General features: G+C 44.2%; 1 protein-coding gene across 13 annotated transcripts in view; it reads right to left on the bottom strand.

Moving 5' to 3' along the window:
- The window catches only part of SYNE2 (spectrin repeat containing nuclear envelope protein 2), a 301595-nt gene that overhangs the window by 66863 nt on the left and 215485 nt on the right, over positions 1–19247 (bottom strand). For all 13 annotated transcript variants that reach the window (XR_004967589.1, XM_036309562.1, XM_036309545.1 and 10 more), the window contains 13 exons: positions 18372–18524; positions 18038–18247; positions 16803–16904; positions 15812–15931; positions 15447–15647; positions 13367–13540; positions 11689–11820; positions 8186–8382; positions 7115–7247; positions 5236–5418; positions 4680–4826; positions 2088–2264; positions 523–678 (listed from right to left, as the gene is read on the bottom strand). Coding sequence is in view for 12 of the 13 variants with exons in the window: in XM_036309562.1 (XP_036165455.1) it covers positions 523–678; positions 2088–2264; positions 4680–4826; positions 5236–5418; positions 7115–7247; positions 8186–8382; positions 11689–11820; positions 13367–13540; positions 15447–15647; positions 15812–15931; positions 16803–16904; positions 18038–18247; positions 18372–18524 (2085 nt within the window). In the remaining variant the exon portion in view is untranslated. The remainder of the gene's footprint in view (positions 1–522; positions 679–2087; positions 2265–4679; positions 4827–5235; positions 5419–7114; positions 7248–8185; positions 8383–11688; positions 11821–13366; positions 13541–15446; positions 15648–15811; positions 15932–16802; positions 16905–18037; positions 18248–18371; positions 18525–19247) is intronic.

Genomic DNA, 19247 nt, shown 5'->3' with positions numbered 1-19247 from the left:
CCCGAATACAATAACTATGCAAATATTTGGTTCTGTTTACCATTAAAAAAACACCACGGCACTTGCTGGTTTGGCTCAGTGGACAGAGTGTCAGCCTGCAAACTGAAGCGCCCCGGGTTCGATTTTGTCAAGGGCACGTACCTCAGTTGCAGGCTCAATCTCTGGCCCATCCAGGTCAAGGTGCATATGGGAGGCAACCAATCTCCCTCCCCCTCTCCTTCTCCCCCCTCCCCCTCCCCCTCCCCCTCTCCCTTCCACTCTCTTAAAAAAAGAAATCTCAATGAAACATATCCTCAAGTAAGGATTAACAAAACAAAACTTTCTCTTCCTTCCTCTCTCTCTCAAAAAAAAATTCAATAAAAATATATATTATAAAAAACACCACACCCTGGATAATTATCTCTTTGACATAAAAAAGTAACACATGGGGGTTGCGGGGGGAGTCCCGAGAAACGACCGTGGCTGGCCCTACTTGTGGACTAAAGACCCTGCCCGTGCCGACAGGTGCCGTGCGGCACTCACCTGACAATCCAGGAGTGTCTTCTGTACCGAGACCACACTTTCCGGTTTCTGCAAAGTTTTCAGTCGCTCCTCTTGAACCTCCATCCAGTTGTTCAAAATCTGTATTTTGTTTTCATTCTCACTAATACTTTCCAAAAGCTGTTCTAAATGTTGTATCTACAAGTTATGAATGAGACAATTTCTTATTTTAAACCATATGCTCTAAAAAGTAAATGTCATATGTTTTAAATAGGATGACATATTTTCTTCTGAGATTTTTAGTAAGTATAAGGTTTCCCAATAACTTTTGTAATAAAAATTCATAAATCAGGAAATAGAATTAAAATCCCCCTTAAAAAATATTCTAACATTTGAAATGAAACCTAACCTGCTAAGAAAGCTGGCTGTTTTGGAGTTTCATAATATCTGAACAAAATAAAATCTGTTGCTGACACCCAATATTATATAATATATATTATATACTATATACACACACACAGTATTATATAGTTACATGTGCATACATATATGAAAAGTTTTGTATTCGATTTCCAATATTTCATGGGCACTTGCTTGTCATGACATATGCCTTTATTAATTTAAAAGGCTTCCCAATATTTCATTGAATGGACACAATATAATTTGATTAATATTTCCTCTGTAGTTGGAAAATTAAGGCATTCTACTTTCACCAGTAACAATAATTGTGAATTTAATGCTTTGTGAGCATATCTTTTCCTTTTTGAAGGACTATTTACTTAAGATAAACATGTAAGAGGTAGACTGCTAGGTAAAGCAGTAAGATAGATGATTATTATGATTCTTGAAATTTTCTGGATGCATTCCAAAAGGGATTTAAGCCATCATCTGAAATGTATGAATGCAATAAAGATAAAAGCCCAAGGCTTATTAAATTTTTCTAACTTAATAAGTGTATGTTATGTTAATGTTTATTTTAAATGTCTAACTGAAGTTGTAATTTTCCATATTTATTTGCTAGCTATAGTTTTATCTTTTGTGAATTGTCTGTCCATGTTCTTTGTTCACTCACATACTTGAATTTTAATTTGTATGAATCCATTTGTGTGCATTCCTCTGCAATAAAGAAATCAATAGACTGACCCTATCAATTATATACAAAAATTAAATATTTTCCAGGAGTAAGTTCTCTTCATTTTTTCAGAGTCATGGAATAAAAATCTACCAAAAGGTCACATTCATTTTTCTTCCTTTTTACAATCTTTTCCAAACTGAAATACTTTGCCACTTTTGAACAGCTACTTTCACAGAAAATGTCAAAATCTCTGACCAGTTAGTAGCCTTACAGAATACTAGACATTTTCTTAAATAAAAATTTCTCCTCTTCACTTGCCTAACTCAATTTCCCACTAAGAAATCTCAAAAGAAACACAAGAGCTATTTCATACTCTCCTATGGAGAATGCTAAAACACAGGGTTATTACGGGTTATCAATGAGATGATGATCAGGCTACACTGTAAATTAACTATATGAACATCTTTTAAGATTTTTCCGAACGCGGTGTTTTGCAGAGGCCAAATCCAACATCAGACTGACATGAGCACACCTTTCTGTTGAGCGTCCCGTGTACCCGCTGCCACTGGCGGTTCATCTCTCCCAGGTGCTCTGCAAATTCCGTTCTCTCGTAGCGCTTACTCTCTACATCACAGGTGCTTAGCTGAAGTAATGACTGGTTAACAAAGTCAACTATCCATTGCTTATAGTCCATTTCCATCCTAAACTCCTAAAACAAAAGGAACAAACAAAATTAAACCACCAAAGCCTGACAAAGAGTAGGTTAGATGAACTGGAGTTCCCCTCTGTTGGACTCTAGGGGGCGCCAAGCTCTCACCCATCAATCAAGGGGTACCTGTCAGGAGCTATGCTCTACCTTCTCCTACCCCACCAGTGGCCTGCTTTACTTGAGTGGACAGTCTTTTTGGAAAGTCCACATTCCTGGGACAGACTGACTCACCGCTTTCAAGCAGACTGAACTGTCACAGGCAGCATCAGGCATGGTGGCTACCTCATCTGAACCAACAGCAGGACCAGGGATTGACGAAGGGTCCCTGCGAGAGGCTACCTGAGAGTTGCCCTGGAATTCAGAGCCAACCTGCAGGCTCATGGAAGCGACAGGATGGGATGTCTAAAGGCAAGACTCCCAGGCCACCCAGGCACTCTAGGAATGTAGGCAGCTTCTCTCTTTCTCTGGGGACAGTCTCAGGCACCCAGTTTACAGCAAGCCTAACCCCAGGTAGGGCCAATCACATTTCTGTCAAGCCTGCAACTTGTTGGGTTTATTCTGGCAAGTTCTAGCACCTCCTTTGGAGACATCCACAGGGGAAAATCAGGTGGTACATGCGGTTACTAAAGATGAGAGAATACACCCACGTGGACCCTCTAAAGATTCCACTATCACTGAAGTTACATTTGTGATAGAATCTATACTAATAAAAGGGTAATACGCTAATTAGACTGGGAGACCTTCTGGACAAAGCCATGGTGGTGGGGCCAAGGCAGAGGCGGTTAGGGCAATCAGGCCAGCAGGGGGGACAGTTGGGAGAGAGCAGGCCGGCAGGGGGTCAGTTTGGGGTGAGCAGGCCGGCGGGGGTGGGGGGGGGTAGTAGTTGGGAGTGAGTGGGCAGGCGGGGGTGGGGGGAGGCAGTTGGGGGCGAACGGGCCAGCAGTCAGAGTGGTTAGGGGCAATCAGGCAGGCAGGCAGGTAAGCAGTTAGGAGCCAGTGGTCCCGGATTGTGAGAGGGATGTCTGCCTGCCAGTTTAGGCACAATTCCTGGGATCGTGCCTAAACCTACATTTAGACATCCCCTGAGGGGTCCCAGATTGGAGAGGGTGCAGGCTGGGCTGAGGGACACCCCCGAGCCAATGCATGAATTTCATGCACAGAGCCACTAGTATAAAAAGAAAATGCTTGCTAACGTCCTGCTTTGTGATTAAGCCACTCATCTTCCACCTATGAGGTCTTTGAAAGCAATGACCAAGGCCGTCATCCCTGTGCTTCTAGGGGCGAACACAACGCCTGGCACACAATAAATGTGTGTGCTTGTTCAATATGACTTAAATCTACTTGAAATCAAGTTATCACGGAGAAAGCCATGTTCACGCCTATTTGTAGGATACCAACTTTTCCTTATGTTGATTTTCCTATATCAACTTATTCTCTTATTCAAAGGACATTTACTCAAAACCAACCGGCTGCCAGGTACGGGGCTAGGTGTGCTATTTCAGGGAGCTGAAGGACAGCTTCTGCTCTCAAAACGCTAAGTCAAGGTGGGGAGACAGGCAACCAAGCACATAATTCTAACACCATGTGGTAGGAACTATTGATGGCGCCATAGAGACAGCTAATCCTTGAAAGTAAATTAATCCGGCCAGGAGAGTCAGGGGTAGATTTCCAAATGAGAAGATACCCGAGCTGCCCCCTGCAGGATGGCCGGGAGGGTTTCTCCAGGTAAACGCGGGCACTGGGATTCCTGGTGCAAAGTCCAAAAGCAGGAGGAGAGAGAGCACCAGAGCAGTTGAGGGAGCACAAATCACTGGGTCCAGGCGGAGTCCAGGGTTTGCGGGGGGGGGGGGGGGGGGGGGGAGGGGGCGGGAATGAAAAGAGGAGGCTGGAGAGGTGCCGAGGGACCAGGATCAGTTAAAAGGTTGGCTACTGTCGCCCTGGCTGCTGGTGGTTCTCAGTGGTTCGAGTGTGAGCGAGCACCAAAGGGTCGTGTGTTTGATTCTCAGTCAGGGCATGTACCTGGGTTACAGGTTTGATTCCAGGCCCCCGTCAGGGCGCATGCGGAAGGCAACCAATTGGTGTGTGTCTCTCATCGATGTTTCTCTCTCTCTCCCCCTCCTCCCTTTCCTTTCACTCTTTTTAAAAATCAATGGAAAAAATATTCTCAGATGAGGATTAAAACAAAAAAAAAGAAAGCTTGGATACTGTCCTGTGGTGAGAGCTACTGCAGGAATTTAAGCAGAGTAAGAACAAGTATACGAAGTTCTCTCTCTTGAGAATCACCCAGCCCCCCACCCCCCACACCCAGAATTAGTTCTTCTAAATTATATCCCGCACGTGTCTTTGTTCAGTATTTCCTCTCCGACTGCCTTGCCTTCCTGTTTAATGGAAAGGCCTCCGCTCTTTCTGCATCACCTTGTACTTCTGAAGAAGGTTTTTAACTTGAGATGCAGAACCCGGAGAAGGCGCGGCGTCCTCGCCTGCAGTTTGACGTTCCACATTGTCCATCCAGCTAATCATCTCGGTGATTGCTTTGCGCGACGGCAATTTCTCCATCTGAAGCTGCAAGGACAAAACGATTTCCATTTAATTACCCGCAGTTAACAGCGCGAATCAGGGCATCGCTGGAGATGATATCGGGTTTGATAAAAGGTCCTGCTACATAATTACGCAGGTTACTCACAAAAACAAACCCCGCATTCAAGCTTAGAATAAACGACCCCAAAACAATGACAGGGACCTTCACATCAGCTACCACAGTGGTGCAGATACACGGGGAAATAAAGTAATTAAGCCTGATTTCTCTCTGCAGAAAGATCCCATTGGGGGAGAGTCCAGTAATTAAGACCTATATTCAGCGGTGCCAGGGAAAAATAGGGAGTGTCAATGAAAATTATTGAGTCAAAGGAATAATTTTAACACAGTTGTGAGCTAACAAGTGAGCGCTAATTTAAACGCTTTAACGACTTGCCTGGTGAAGTTTTTCCTGAATGCCGGGGAGCTGCGTGACGAGCACCGTCCACCTCTGCTCGAACTGTGCTAGGGCAGCTCGCAGCGCAGCCGCGTCGGCCTCCTTCAGGTGCAGGAGCTGGTTCCCCGTGCTTATCACCGCGGTCTTCAAGGAGGACTTCTCATCAAGCTCCTTCGAGAATGCCTGGAGACCGTTTTAAAATGTAGAAATTTTAAAAAATGTTCAATAGGGAACAGAATGGCTAAGAGCCAGAATAACAGGTTAGAGACCAAAACCAAACAACTGCATTCAATTCAAACAGTGACTATTTGTAGGTGGATGTATAAGTGTGTGTGTGGATATGCGCAGGCTCACACACGTGTGTGTCACAAACACACTTATCCTACTAAGGGTCAGACACTGTTCCAGGCATTAGCTATGTGGAGGGGAACGAAAACAGTGAATTCTTGCACCTTGAGTGGCTTACAATCTAGGGGATTAATATTTTAAAAGACAGACAGATCATTATTGCAACTTTAAAAAACAAAGTGTGCACCGGCTGGCGTGGCTCAGTGCTTGAGCATCAACCTATGAACCAGGAGATCATGGTTCGATTCCCAGTCAGGGCACATGCCTGGGTTGCAGGCTCGATCCCCAGTGTGGGGTGTGCAGGAGGCAGCTGATCAGTGATTCTTTCTCATCACTGATGTTTCTATCTCTCTCTCCTTCTCCCTTCCTCTCTGAAATCAATAAAAATATATTAAAGAAAAAAAAGTGTGGAACACAACACAAAGTTCATATTAAATATAAACTAAATGCAACAAATTTTTAACTAATATATTTGAAATCGTTCCTGTGCACTTATAGGTTTATTAAAAGTATATTTAAAAATATCTACGTTTCAATACCAAAGTAAATAAACATAGCTACAAAATATGAAAAATGGAAAAAGACTAAAAGGTTTCAAAAGTACTATTTTCCTTTAAGAAAAGTCTCAAAACAATGAAACAATAACATTTTTAAAAATTTATTGATTTGAGAGAGAGGAAAGGAGGGAGACAGAGGAGAGGAGGAAGAGAAGAGAGGTGGGGGGGGAAGGAAAGCGGGGAGAGGGAGACAGGGGGAGGGAGGGAAACACTGATTTGCTGTCCCACTTATTTATGTATTCATTGGTTGATTCTTATATGCTCCCTGACCAGGGATGAACCCGAAACCTTTGGTGTAGCAGGATGATGCTCTAACCAACTGAGCTACGTAGCCAGGGCTAGAACAATAACATTTTAGAAGAAATATCAGTTCTATATGATTAAAAACCTTGTGTTGCCCTGACCAGTTTGGCTCAGTGGCTAGAGCGTCGGCCTGTGGACTAAAGAGTCCCAGGTTCGATTCCGGTCAAGGGCATGTACCTGGGTTGCGGGCACATCCCCAGTAGGGGGTGTGCAGAAGGTAGCTGATGGATGTTTCTCTCTCATGGATGTTTCTAACTCTCTATCCCTCTCCCTTCCTCTCTGTAAAAAAAATCAATAAAATATATTTAAAAAAACACACACAAAAAAACCATGTGTTTATTAACTTTAATACTCATGACTTCCTAACCTTGTGAGTTTCTTGCGGGGGCAGGAGAGTTATCTTCTGCGTTTGTAAAACGTGCCCCATGTCAGAGCAAGTTTTAAATTTATATATATTCCATAGGGCCAATTAAAAAAAATGCTTCATCCTTATTCTAAGTGCACAAATAAACTGCATAAACAATGAGTTCTAAGTTTGGAGAATGCCGCTGCTCTCAGCCCGTCTTATTCCTCATCCACAAATGACGGAGCCTCTATCGCAGCCCCCAACCCTTTCCCCGGATACTGATTTCTGACCGTGGATTATCTGGGCATATTCTATTACAACTTACAAAGAAACGGTCTATGTTGCTTCTGATTGTATCCAAGTCCTGAGACACGTTGAGGGACTGTTCTTTCCAGTAGTTCAGAGTTTGCTGAGAAGATTCCAACCACTTGGTTAGCTGGTCCGCATCTCTGTGATAACTAACAAGAGGCACGTGAAAGGAAATTAGAAACGCTTTCTATGGATGGTGTGCGTCCCCCGCATGTTTTCTTCTTATTTTACTGTGTGTTTGCCTGTGTTCATCAGCCCTATTATTCAGAAAATTATCACGTTTATAAGGACTATATCCCGTTTTATCCCAAATCCGACGCTCCTGGCATGTTTATGACTCTCTCCATTATGACTAATCACGAAGAAAGAGACATTTTAAAGCCTTCAATATTCTATCTTTAATTTCTTATTACAGCTACACAAAAATAAATCCATGGGTAAGGACGGAGATTATTTTTATGCATCCAATGTCCTCTAATAGACGTGTTCATAGTAAAAATACAACCAGCATTTGTATAAGTTATGTAACAAACAGCGAAGTGCGGTTGGCCAGATGCCAACATATTTAGCTGCTGTGATGAAAATCCCCAAGCAAAATGCTACACTTCTCGTAACTTCTAATCTTCTTTAGGATAAGACAGCCCCTTAACAAGTAGAGATGAGAATGAGGCTTAAAGGTTCTACATTCTGTACTTTCCTCAAGGGGTTCAAGATGATTTCAACTAAGGAAAAAAAGTCTCTGAAGAATTCCAAACATTTTTCCAAATTATCCTGCTAGCTATAATTATTACTTTATTTTAAATTTTAAAACTTTTGGAAGAGGAAAGAGCAATCTCATGGCACAGAGGTAACATGCATTATCTTATAAATCCTATCTTCCACAGAACTGATTATACATTATCCTGAGTCTAGCAAACCAGTACCAGAGACTCTAGGCCCCATGTAGCCCAGCAGGGGGACCCGACTGCCTCAGACTGTGGAAGAGAGACTACATGGGGGACCACGTGTAGAAACCGGGGACCACAGGAGCCCCGAGGCCTTTCTGCACAGCAAAACTTGATGCCGATCGCGCTCTAAGAAAACGTACCTGAGCAGATGCTTGAGGAGCGTTTGCAGTCTGTGGAGCTCATGGTCGATTTTTTTGTTCAGGGACAGCCACTGCTCCTCTAGCTTTGCGATCTGGCCCTCTAACTCAGGACAGCTCACGGAGGCCACCAGCTGCTTGCCTTCATTCAGAGTCTGGTAAAGCCGGGCATGCTTCTCATCGACGTTTCTCTTTATTTGCTAATAAAAGTCAAGTCACAGAATGAATTACTTCGAAATGAAGCGAACGAACCTGCTCCCAAACACTTCATAAAAGGCCAGCGGTGGAGCCTACGGAAGAAACACTATCCCTTTCCTAACCCTCAACACTCCTGCAGTCTAGTCTGGCTGGACAAACAGGACGACTGGCTTATTGATCACTTTTCTCAACGCCAGTTTCTAATAATGTATTTCTACCGCACAGATTAAATCTATAGACTTATACGTGTGAACAGAAAACAAACATCCACACACCCACCTAAAAACAAGAAAGCTGGCAGCCTAGGGGGCACAAGCAGCTTGCAGACAGGAGTGTGTGACCCAAAGATTATTTTAAACAACAGGAAATTTCACAAAGAAATGAGGATTTCCTGGGACTCTGGGCAAACCGGAAGATCTAGGCCCCTGGGTCTGCATTCTCGTGGGGCAAATATGGGCTGAAACCCAGCAGTAAGCCTCCTGTCGAAGAGCCTGCTCTCTGCTTCCCCTACCCAGTTCCTACCGCCCCCCTCTTCCCATCCCCATGGTAGACCAGTCAGCATGCCTTCTTTCTGTCCTCCTGCCTGGCCCGTAAGCATTTTATATTGCAACCTCGATATGAAGGGGCTCAATAAGAAAACATTTCTTTATTATCCTTTAGCCCCGAACAGCAGGACAAAATTCTTTTCCAGAGTCTTCTCAACGTAAAGACTCAGTAGGGAGAAAGGATAAGGAACTCAGCAGAGCAAATTAAAGCAGACAGCACATCATCAATAAAACTTCATGAAAAGGAAAATAAAATTCTTCAAAGCTGCGAATACAATGACCCCCCTGAAGAACTCCGTGTAAGGCAATTATCCCCCACGGTTGGGTTCAGCCACCGACACTTATCCTGACAGCTATTTAAATTTCATCGTTAGAAATAACTTATGATCAAAAGAGAACTTTGGCCATTTTCCAGTTAACTTAAGCCTTTTTAAAGCCAAAAATTCTACTTCCAATATCCTTTGCATCACTCCCATTTGTGACCCTCTCCCGCTAACCCAGCCTGTGGGCTAGAATAAATTGTCCAACATTAGTTAAAAAAAAAAAAAAAAGGTTTTCATTTTCTAAGCCTTCAGTGTGAGGCGCTCACTATTTAGAGCAGCGGTTCTTAACCTGTGGGTCGCGACCCCTTTGGGGGTCGAACGACCCTTTCACAGGGGTCACCTAAGACCATCGGAAAACACATATATAATTACATATTGTTTTTGTGATTAATCACTATGCTTTAATTATGTTCAGTTTGTAACAATGAAAATACATCGTGCATATCAGATATTTACATGACGATTCATAACAGTAGCAAAATTACAGTTATGAAGTAGCAACGAAAATAATTTTATGGTTGGGGGTCACCACAACATGAGGAACTGTCTTAAAGGGTCGCGGCATTAGGAAGGTTGAGAACCACTGATTTAGAGCATTTCTGAGAAGTTTTTTGTTCTTGTTAATCCTCACCCAAGGTTTTCTGTTTTTGTTTTCACTGTGAGAGACACACATAGATTGGCTGCCTTCCCACACGCAACTCAACGGGGGGTGGGGAGTGAACTACAACCAGGCACCTGCCCTTGACCCTTCAGTGCATGGGCTGCCACTCTAACCACTCAGCAACACCGGCCATGGTTTTGAGAAGTTTTCGTTTCCCCATTTCATACATGGAGTCAGGCTGCACTGGCCACTCGGTCCACGAGGCTCCAAGCCAGCAGCTGAACACAGGTTTGTTTTGACTCCAGAGGCCACGCAACTGGCCTACGTTCCACGTCCTACAGACGTGTATCAATCAAGACACAAACCTCTGCATGACGCAGGAGACCGAGGCCCTGAGCAATCCATGAGAGGGGTGGTTTTACAAGATATCTGACTTCTGTTAGCCTGGCGGATTCACTGACATGTCTTAGAACAAGGATTTCATTTTCAATAGAATCCCAGGAGATATTTGAAGGGATATAGTCACTTTTGGGGAAATGACCAGGCTTATGTTAGTTTGGCTAAAATTAACTGTTTCTAATATAACGAGGTTTAACATGCTGTTTTCAACTTCATTCTCTTCGCTGTTCAGAAGGTACCTTTAGTATCTAACAAAGCATTCAAACAGCAGTTTCCCAACCCTGAGGACTGAGACTGACCTTAGAGTCAGGCTCTATGAAATAAGACGGCAAAGAGGGTAACTGCAGCTTCTAGGTACCTAGACAACATGGCCACAGCGTTGCAACCTCTGGGAAATGTGGCCTATGGGAGCCTGAATGCCTCTGAGGAACGGCCGAGTATTCCAGGCTCTCATTCTCCAGCCGGTCTATTCAGGCGACGAACCTGCCTTTGAAGCTTTGAAGCTGATATGTGATAACTACCTCTAGCCGCACACCTCGGCTTCTCATCTCTCATGTCCTGAGGTTAAAAGGTGCGGAGATTTTATCTTGTTGGCCATATGCTCAGTGCCACTGGAAAAGCACTCGAAGGCAGCGGTTCTCAACCTGTGGGTCGCGACCCCTTCGGCGGCCGAACGACCCTTTCCCAGGGGTCACCCAAGACCATCCTGCGTATCAGATATTTACATGACGATTCATAACATTACAGTTATGAAGTAGCAACGAAAATAATGTTATGGTTGGGTCACAACATGAGGCACTGTATTTAAAGGGCCAGAAGGTTGAGAGCCACTGCTCTAAGGCTTTATCTTCCCCGTGGCATCGAAATCCGAGACACACAGGCTCTGATAACAGTACTAAAAGTTGCACGAAAAAATATTTAAAGTTTGAAGTCTTTTGAGGCTGCTTGTGGCAGGTGGCAGGTTATTGTCTGGATCACAAGCTTTGTCCCATCAGAGCTTCCCTGTAGTCATAAAACTAAATAGACGTTCAGAGGCTCCTGGTTTACAAAGTTCCTCCCGTATGTCGGCTGATTTCCATAACCACTGACATCCACCTCTCCAGACAGGTAGAACCAGCACGATTGTCTGTGTTCTACAGATAAAGGAACTGAGGCGGGGGCGGGGGAAGTGACAGCAGGGAACGTGAGAGCCAGCACCCAGGCCGAGGTCCTGGACCCCGGGCCACACACGCGGCGATGCTGAGGAGCTCTCAATCCAGTCTACAGTTTCCCTGAATGTGTCTGACAGGGATTTGTGTGATGAACAATATTTCATTTCAATTCAAACCATGCGCCTGCAAAAATCAAGCAACTTAGAAAAGTAAATGTAAAAACCCACCCTCCCACATACACAAAGTGCTATCGACCATGCCTTTGACAGCTTCCGTGGGAGCAGAATACCTGGTAAAGTGAGATCCTTTCCACCAGTCTGTCCTCGGTCTCCTCCACCAAGCTCACGGAGGGCAACGTAGATGCCAGGATTTCCAGGTCCTTCTCAAGAGAGGCGTAGTTCTCATCAAATTCTTCCCATTTCTAGAGAATCAAGAACATCCAGCCAATAGGAGCCCTTTTAGTGAATCCCAGACAGTGACAAAATGAATCACAAAAATAAAAATGGACTCTGAGAGGTACACACAATTAAAGCACGGATTCTAGGGGTTTCTGAGAGAACCCCCCCACCCCCACCCCCCAGTAGAAGCCTGGTGTCTACTGCGAAGTAATGCCCTTGCCTGTGTGGAGAAGGCTTTTAACATCCAGTTGGCGTTACGTTTGTCTCATCACATGGAGCAGGAACTGAACTGATTACGTCAAGGTGGCCTCAGCATCGCCCCCGTGGAGGCTTTACGCGAGCCCCTCTCTCATGTGCAAAGGTAACGGCTACCTTTCAAAGCTTCTGAGCAGAAGCTCCGGTTGGGCTGCTTCCTCCCTCCCAGCCCCAACCCCCCCCCCCCCCCCCCCCCGGCCCGGACATTTCCCGACCAGGACGCTCAAGGCATCACTTCACCGAGGTGTGGGCTCACCCTGCATCCGGGGAATAGTCTCAACTTCGCCTAAATCTTGCCTCGTCCTGGCTCCGTTTCCACAGGAGCCCACTTCTAGGGTCCCCACACACTCTACAGAGCCCACGTATGCACACTTAATAGTAAAACTAAACAGTATCTGTTGGAAAGAGAACCACCTTGCTAATTTTCCTATCTACTGAGATAGGGGGTCACCTGGCTAGCAGGGGCACTCACATGAAGTCTTCTTTTGGATACGATGAAAGATTACTATAAATACCCACTGGACACACTCATTAGAAAATTTTACTTATAAATATCTAAAAGTAACACCATGTCCTACCACGTGATATAGTTGAATATGTCCTTGCTTTTTGTTCATTTCCTTTAGGTCAGCGGTTCTCAACCTGTGGGTCGCGACCCCTTTGGCAGTCGAACGACCCTTTCACAGGGGTCGCCTAAGACCATCCTGCATATCAGATATTTACATGACGATTCATAACAGTAGCAACATTACAGTTATGAAGTAGCAACGAAAATAATTTTATGGTTGGGTCACAACATGAGGAACTGTATTTAAAAGGGCCAGAAGGTTGAGAACCACTGCTTTAGGTGCTGACATCCACCGCATTTAAAAAGTTACAGGGCAAAATCTTAAAATTGAGAGAAAGCTTTATACAAGCTTAATTTTTTCTCGGAATTGGGACTCAAGATTGTCATGAGTCCACTTCAGTGACAGAAGGCACATCTGGTTCAGGAAGTACAGTTTCTGAACCAGTGACTCTGTCATCCAAATGATCTCCTTCAAGATCTCCATGTGCTTTCAGTTTTGTTTATTTCCTCTACACAGTGCTAGACGGTTGAAAGATGCCCAGGCGTCCCTGATTTACATGTAAGCAACCTCAGCTAACACTGCACCCAGGGAGTAGTAGCCAGAACTAGAGCAGGGCTCCGCACTCCTCATTATTAATTCCTATTTAATTACTGCCTAATGACATTTGTTTCTGACACCTGGAGGCGGTGGCTGACGATCCGGAATTCCCAGCTTTTCAAGTACAAAATTTATGTAACCCAAATACCTGCAACAAACTCTGCTGCTTTATCCCACATTGGCGGGCCTTTTCTTCTAGCAATTTAACTTCTTTCACTTGTTCTGCCCAAGGTGTCTCTTTCTTTTGCAATAAAGAAGGAAGCATTTTGCTGGAGAATGTTTGGATTAACAGCATGTCAGCAACAAGCTTCTGGAAAAAAAGCTGTAAAATGGAGGAGGTTTTAATATTTATTTCTGCAATGTGAAATCTTACAAAGCAAATTACTTTAACTTTTTTGTTGTTGTTAATCCTCACCCAAAGATATTTTTTCCATTGATTTTTCTTTAGAGAGAGGGGAAGGGAGGGGGAGGGAGGTGGGGAGGGGGGGGAGAGAGGGAGAGAGGGAGAGAGGGAGAGAGAGAGAGAGAGAGAGAGAGAGAGAGAGAGAGAGAGAGAGAGAGATACATCGATTGGTGGCCTTCCACATGCATCCCGACCAGGGCCAGGGACTGAACCTGCAACCCAGGTACATGCCCTTGACCAGGAATTGAACCCTCAAACCGAAGGTTTGCAGGCTGATGCTCTAACCACTGACCCACATCGGCCAGGGCTACTTTAACTTCTTATACTGTTATATTTGCTTTTTTAACCCACAATCCCAGGTCAGCCATGTAGACTAAAACACACAAGAAAACTGACTATGTATCCCTTAGTTTTTGAACATTAATGACATTTTAGCAAATCATAAAGAAAAATCACCCAAGTAATATTTTCCACAAAATAGTCCATGTTAACGGCCAAACATTATTAATTACTTAATTTCAATTTCCAGCCATATCTTCCTAAATCAGTTATTCTAAGGTTTAAGGAACTTTACAAGAAGGTAGGTGATAACGTGGCTGATTAATTTCAAGACAATAAGTTGTATGGATAGCTGTGTTAGCTCAGGGAGCCCACAGAGTCAACAGCTGGGGTTCCTAAACTGACTCTTAACTTCTACTCAGTCAAATGGCAACATAAAGGGAAGTTGCTGACGGGATCTTTGGGGATCCTGGTACCTAACAACTCCCAGAAGGGCCCTTTCAGAGCCTTGAAAGGGGAAAGCTTCCCTTCACGTGGTCCCTCTCCGGCTACATCAGCTGTCCTCTCTGATCGTCTGGAGGAGCCTCTACGTGAATCCCTTCTCCCATTCCTTGTGAAGGACACATGGAGGGTTCATACCGCACAGGGCCCATCAATTGATATTATTTTCTCCTCTTCCCTTCCATCCTTTTATACATCTTTACCGTTGAATTTCTTAGACTAAGGTCTACTTATCAAAGGCCTTGACTTAAGCTTGTTGAAGGTAGGAATGTCTTACACAGTTTTTATTACCAATATTTAAATCACTGCATGTTTTTGGTTGGTGAGGTTTTGTTTAATGAAATGAATGGAAAATGAATGGGTGTATTGCAGCAATTTTCAACCTTTTTCATCTCATTGCACACATAACTATTGCTAAAATTCTGTAGCACACCAAAAAATATGTTTTTTGCCAGTCTGACCCCCCAAAAAATATATATATTTATATATATATAATTTTGATTCATTCACACCCAGACAGCTATTGTGTTGGCTGTTGTCATTTGTTATTTGACAATCATAATCCAAGGGAAAAGAGGTCGGTGCCCCTGACTGAGTAGTCACACACTGCACGCTTCACCACTAGTTGAAAATCACTGGTGTGCTGTAGCATCACACTAGATATACATTTATATGTTCAAATAATATTTATTTAGATTTCAGTTCCCAGGAAACCTTGTCTAATCTCCTGAGTTAAATTTCCTCTATTAAATGCTCTCAAGACATGTATCCCAATTTTAATGTTAAATCTGTCTGCATGGCTCCTTAATAAATTGTCTTCTCAATCAATGGAAAGCTCCACAAATCCAAGGAGCTGCATCTGCTTCATTCACACCATATTCTTGGAGGTTAGCAGGGCTCCTGGTCCGCAACGAGCCTTCCAATGGCTGCTTGCTAAAAGAACGGAGGAACGATACCTATTTCCCCACAAAAGAAAATGCATGCGCGGCGGTTCCCATTCAGAAAAACCGCGTCTGTGAACTGGCGCTCCGCCCGCGTGCCTCACCTTGTGATTCTGTATCTGAGCCTGTAAGGCACCTCGGCTTGTGGTTTGCGCCAAGTGGTCACGAGCAAGCTTTTCCCTCCCGGTGGCCACCAGCTCCTCCACGCCTCGCAACAAAGCGTCCTGCTGGCTCTCAGTGACGCAAGGGCTGCCGAGCTCCGCGTACCTGGCTCTCAGCATACCCCACATACTGTCCAGCACATCCTGAAAAGGAAGGGCAGGGGGGCCCAAACATTTCATCCAACCGTGAAAATAACCAAACGAACCACAAATCTGAACTCCCTTGGTGGGAGAAAAAAAATCTTATAAATAATCCTTATAAATAATCCTAGCAATTCACTGCATGGATGTTTTCTGCTCGGACACACCTCTAGTTTGTAAACCTCCTGGAGAAGAGCATAAGGCAGGTGAAGCTTCTCTCCCTCGGCCCTGAGTTTTGCTACTCGGCTCTCAGAGTTCCGCAGCTCTGCGGTACAGGCATCTGCTTTCTAAAGAGACAATGCGGAAAAGGAAACATTTAAGTTAAATTAGAGAAGCACACGCATTTATTAAAAACTTCAGCAGGAAAGAGTTAAGGGAAAGTGGAAGTCCCGCTTTCCCGCCCTCCCCTCCAGCCCTCCCCAAAGATCCACAGTTCAGCTTGTTTCTAACGCACGGACCGTAGGGGTACAAGTGCCCGTCCTTAAACGCACCGAGCTGCACACATCATTCTGTTCTGCTGTTTGCACAACTCACTTATCAGATCCTCAGCATGTCCTCAAATCAGTACAAATGTGCCTGGCTCCTTTAAACAGACGCGTGGTTTGCCTTTGTAAGGCTGCACAGTCTGCTCTTCACGGGCTTGTGGGCTATTTAGAGGTTTTGACTCAAGCAGTGCCGCTTGGTCCATCCTTGAATATTTACATACACACTTACCTTTATGCACTTATTTCCTTCAGATAAATGCATTCCGGCACCCAGAGCAGTGCCTGAACACAGTAGGTCCTCAGTTAATACTTGCTGAATTAATGAGCCAAATGGAACTGCTTCTGGATGGAAGGGCATTTACACTGAAAATTCTAATACAGTCCAGCCAAGGGATCCCCAACAGCACTCCTACCAACAGGGTGAGGGCGCATTTCCCAACACTGCACACACTTAACATTTTGCCCAGTTGACAGGTGACAATGGCCTGTTGTTTTGATTTACACTCCATAAAGGACTATTATGAGATGCTTCCCAAGTCCGCATAAGTATTTTCATTTTTATTTACTTAAGCCTGGCCACGGCTCACTGAGGGAAGTGGCTCAGAAGCACAGCTCAGTCACAAGACTCTTTGGCCTGAGGTGAGATCAGTCGGAATGATTCTGACTTGATTACCTGAAGCTGTTCATCAATACTCTGGCCACTAATTTCATTCAAAGACTGCTGTAAAGATGTTTTATTCTTAATCAGTTGATCATATAATCGCTTTATTTCATTCTGTACAAAAAGATAAATGAAAGAAACAGTGAGAATTTCCCTCAGGCCTTTCAATTCCTTTTTTAAAAAAATTTAGTTGTCCTTTAAGTTTTATGCCATCAGAAATTTCAAACATATACCACAATAGAGAGCTCCCTGCATCACCACGATCCCACGTTAACAATGACTGTATCTATCTCCCTGGCGCTCTCTTGACTCTACCTAACCCCTCCCCTCAGATTATTTTGAAGCAAATCCCAGATATCATAGTATTTCACCAGTAGATGTGTCAGTATGTACCTCTAAAAGATAAAGGTTCCTTCCTTTAAAAATCCCACAAATCAGTAATAATCATTCCTTAGTATTATTAACAGTCTAGACAGGGTTCACATTTCTCTAACTGCCAATCATTTTTGTTTTGTTTTTTTTGAATTGGGATCTACATGATGCCCAATAGGTTGCAATGGATCACAGGTGTCTCAAGTGTCCTGTAATTGGCAGGCTCCCCACCCATCTCTCTCTCCTGTTTCTTGGATTTTATTTAATCTGTGCAGCTTCCCAATGTCTGGACTAGGCTGACTACACTCACGGTGACATCTAACACGTTCTTCTTCCCTTGCGTCTTTTACTTAAATTCTAGAGGCTTTATCAGATTCAGGGTTGAGTTTATGGGTAAAACTCCTTCATAAGTGGTGCTGGTGTTTCTTTTTTTTTTTTCATTAGACAATTTTAGTAACTTCCTAACCAATCACCTGCCTCAAATCTCTCCTCCAGTCCACATTAGACAACTGCCAGGTGAGTCTACCTGAAACATACATGAACTGTCATTTCTTTGCTCAGAAACTTTCTTGGCTCCCTCTTACCGAGAAGTCCTCCCACACAACACTCACTGAGTTGCTGAGTGCAATACAGGAAAGAAACAGTACGTTAATGCAATAAAACGTCATACCCAAGACTTTGGAAAGTTCCTGGCTTTTGAATGGTCTCCAACCATGAGCAGCAGAACTAAAAGACCTTCATAGAAAGACAGCCTCGCTGCTTTCCTTAGCAATTCCTATTCACGACCACCACCAGGACTAGGAATTAATGGGAGTTGGGGGTCCATGCTATAACCTAAAATAGTGCCGATGCGGGCTGAGTGCCGAGGCCCGTACCTGGTAACTGCGATTATAGTCGAGGCCGGCTTTCAGGGACTTGCTCCTGGACGCAGCGGCAGCCTGCGTGTGCTCCAGGTAAACTTGCAGGCTTTCAAAACATTCAGGGAACAAGTTGGCGGTCCTTCCAGGCCAAGTCATAGCTTTCAAAAGATCCTTCTTCTTGTCACTCAGAGCTAAGTACAGTTTTTTCAGCTCGAGAGCCAGTGTCTGCAAAGTGGAGAGGCAGGAAGACACAGTGAGTGAGCCCCGAGTGCAAGGGGCTGCAGCTCCGGCTTACCTCGTGGGTTGACTGCGGCAATGGCCAACACATGGGCATCTGGAAGTTCCCTACCTCATAGAACACCTGCTGGGCACCAACATCCTCTCTGCAGAGCCCAGGTGTCTGCAGCAGCTCCTCCACGCTGCCCAGGCACTGACTGAGGGCCAGAAAGAGTTCGAATAGCTGCTTATCCAAATGTATGTAGGTTTCTTCTGTCATCTTTTCCTGAATCAAGAGGAGAAAAGAAAAAATAAAACTCAGGATTCTTCTTCCTCTGCCTACGTTTCCCCTGGTTCCCATTATAGCCTACGGTTTACGTCCGTGGTCGGCAAACTGCAGCTCGCGAGCCACATGCAGCTCTTTGGCCCCTTGAGTGTGGCTCTTCCTAAGCCTTAATTGGGAGTACCCTAATTAAGTTAATAATAACAATGTACCTACCTATATAGTTTAAGTTTAAAAACTTTAGCTCTCAAAAGAAATTTCAATCGTACTGTTGATATTTGGCCCTGTTGACTAATGAATGAGTTTGCCGACCACTGGTTATGTGAATGAGGTAACAGAATAAATAAATAAAGTTAAGATGTTAACTCTGAGAGAACCAAGGTTAAGAAATTAAATGTTAGGTAGAGAGTTGACTATTGAATGGAATTAGAAGGTTAATCACAAGATGAAGGACTTGGTTAGTGGGGCCATCCAGGTGGAAGTGTGGTCCCAGAGAAATCATATTTCCCCTTACCCCCTGCTCCCACCCCCCACATTTTAATGTAGGAGAAAGCATGTAAGGGAAATCAAGTATGGCCTGGGGAAGGAAAAGAAGTCAGGAAAGTTGAAGGGGCTGATTAGAAAGAGGTATGATATCTTAACGCTAAGGATGGTACAGTATGGTGATTGTCGTTAACAATGCTGTATTATGCATATGAAAGTTGCTAAGAAAGTAGATCTTAAAAG

This window comes from Myotis myotis, unplaced genomic scaffold (assembly GCF_014108235.1).
Source record: "Myotis myotis isolate mMyoMyo1 unplaced genomic scaffold, mMyoMyo1.p scaffold_m19_p_1, whole genome shotgun sequence".
NCBI classification, from domain to species: domain Eukaryota; kingdom Metazoa; phylum Chordata; class Mammalia; order Chiroptera; family Vespertilionidae; genus Myotis; species Myotis myotis.
Note: the sequence above shows the minus strand (reverse complement) of the source record. Positions and strands in the feature narration are given on the sequence as shown.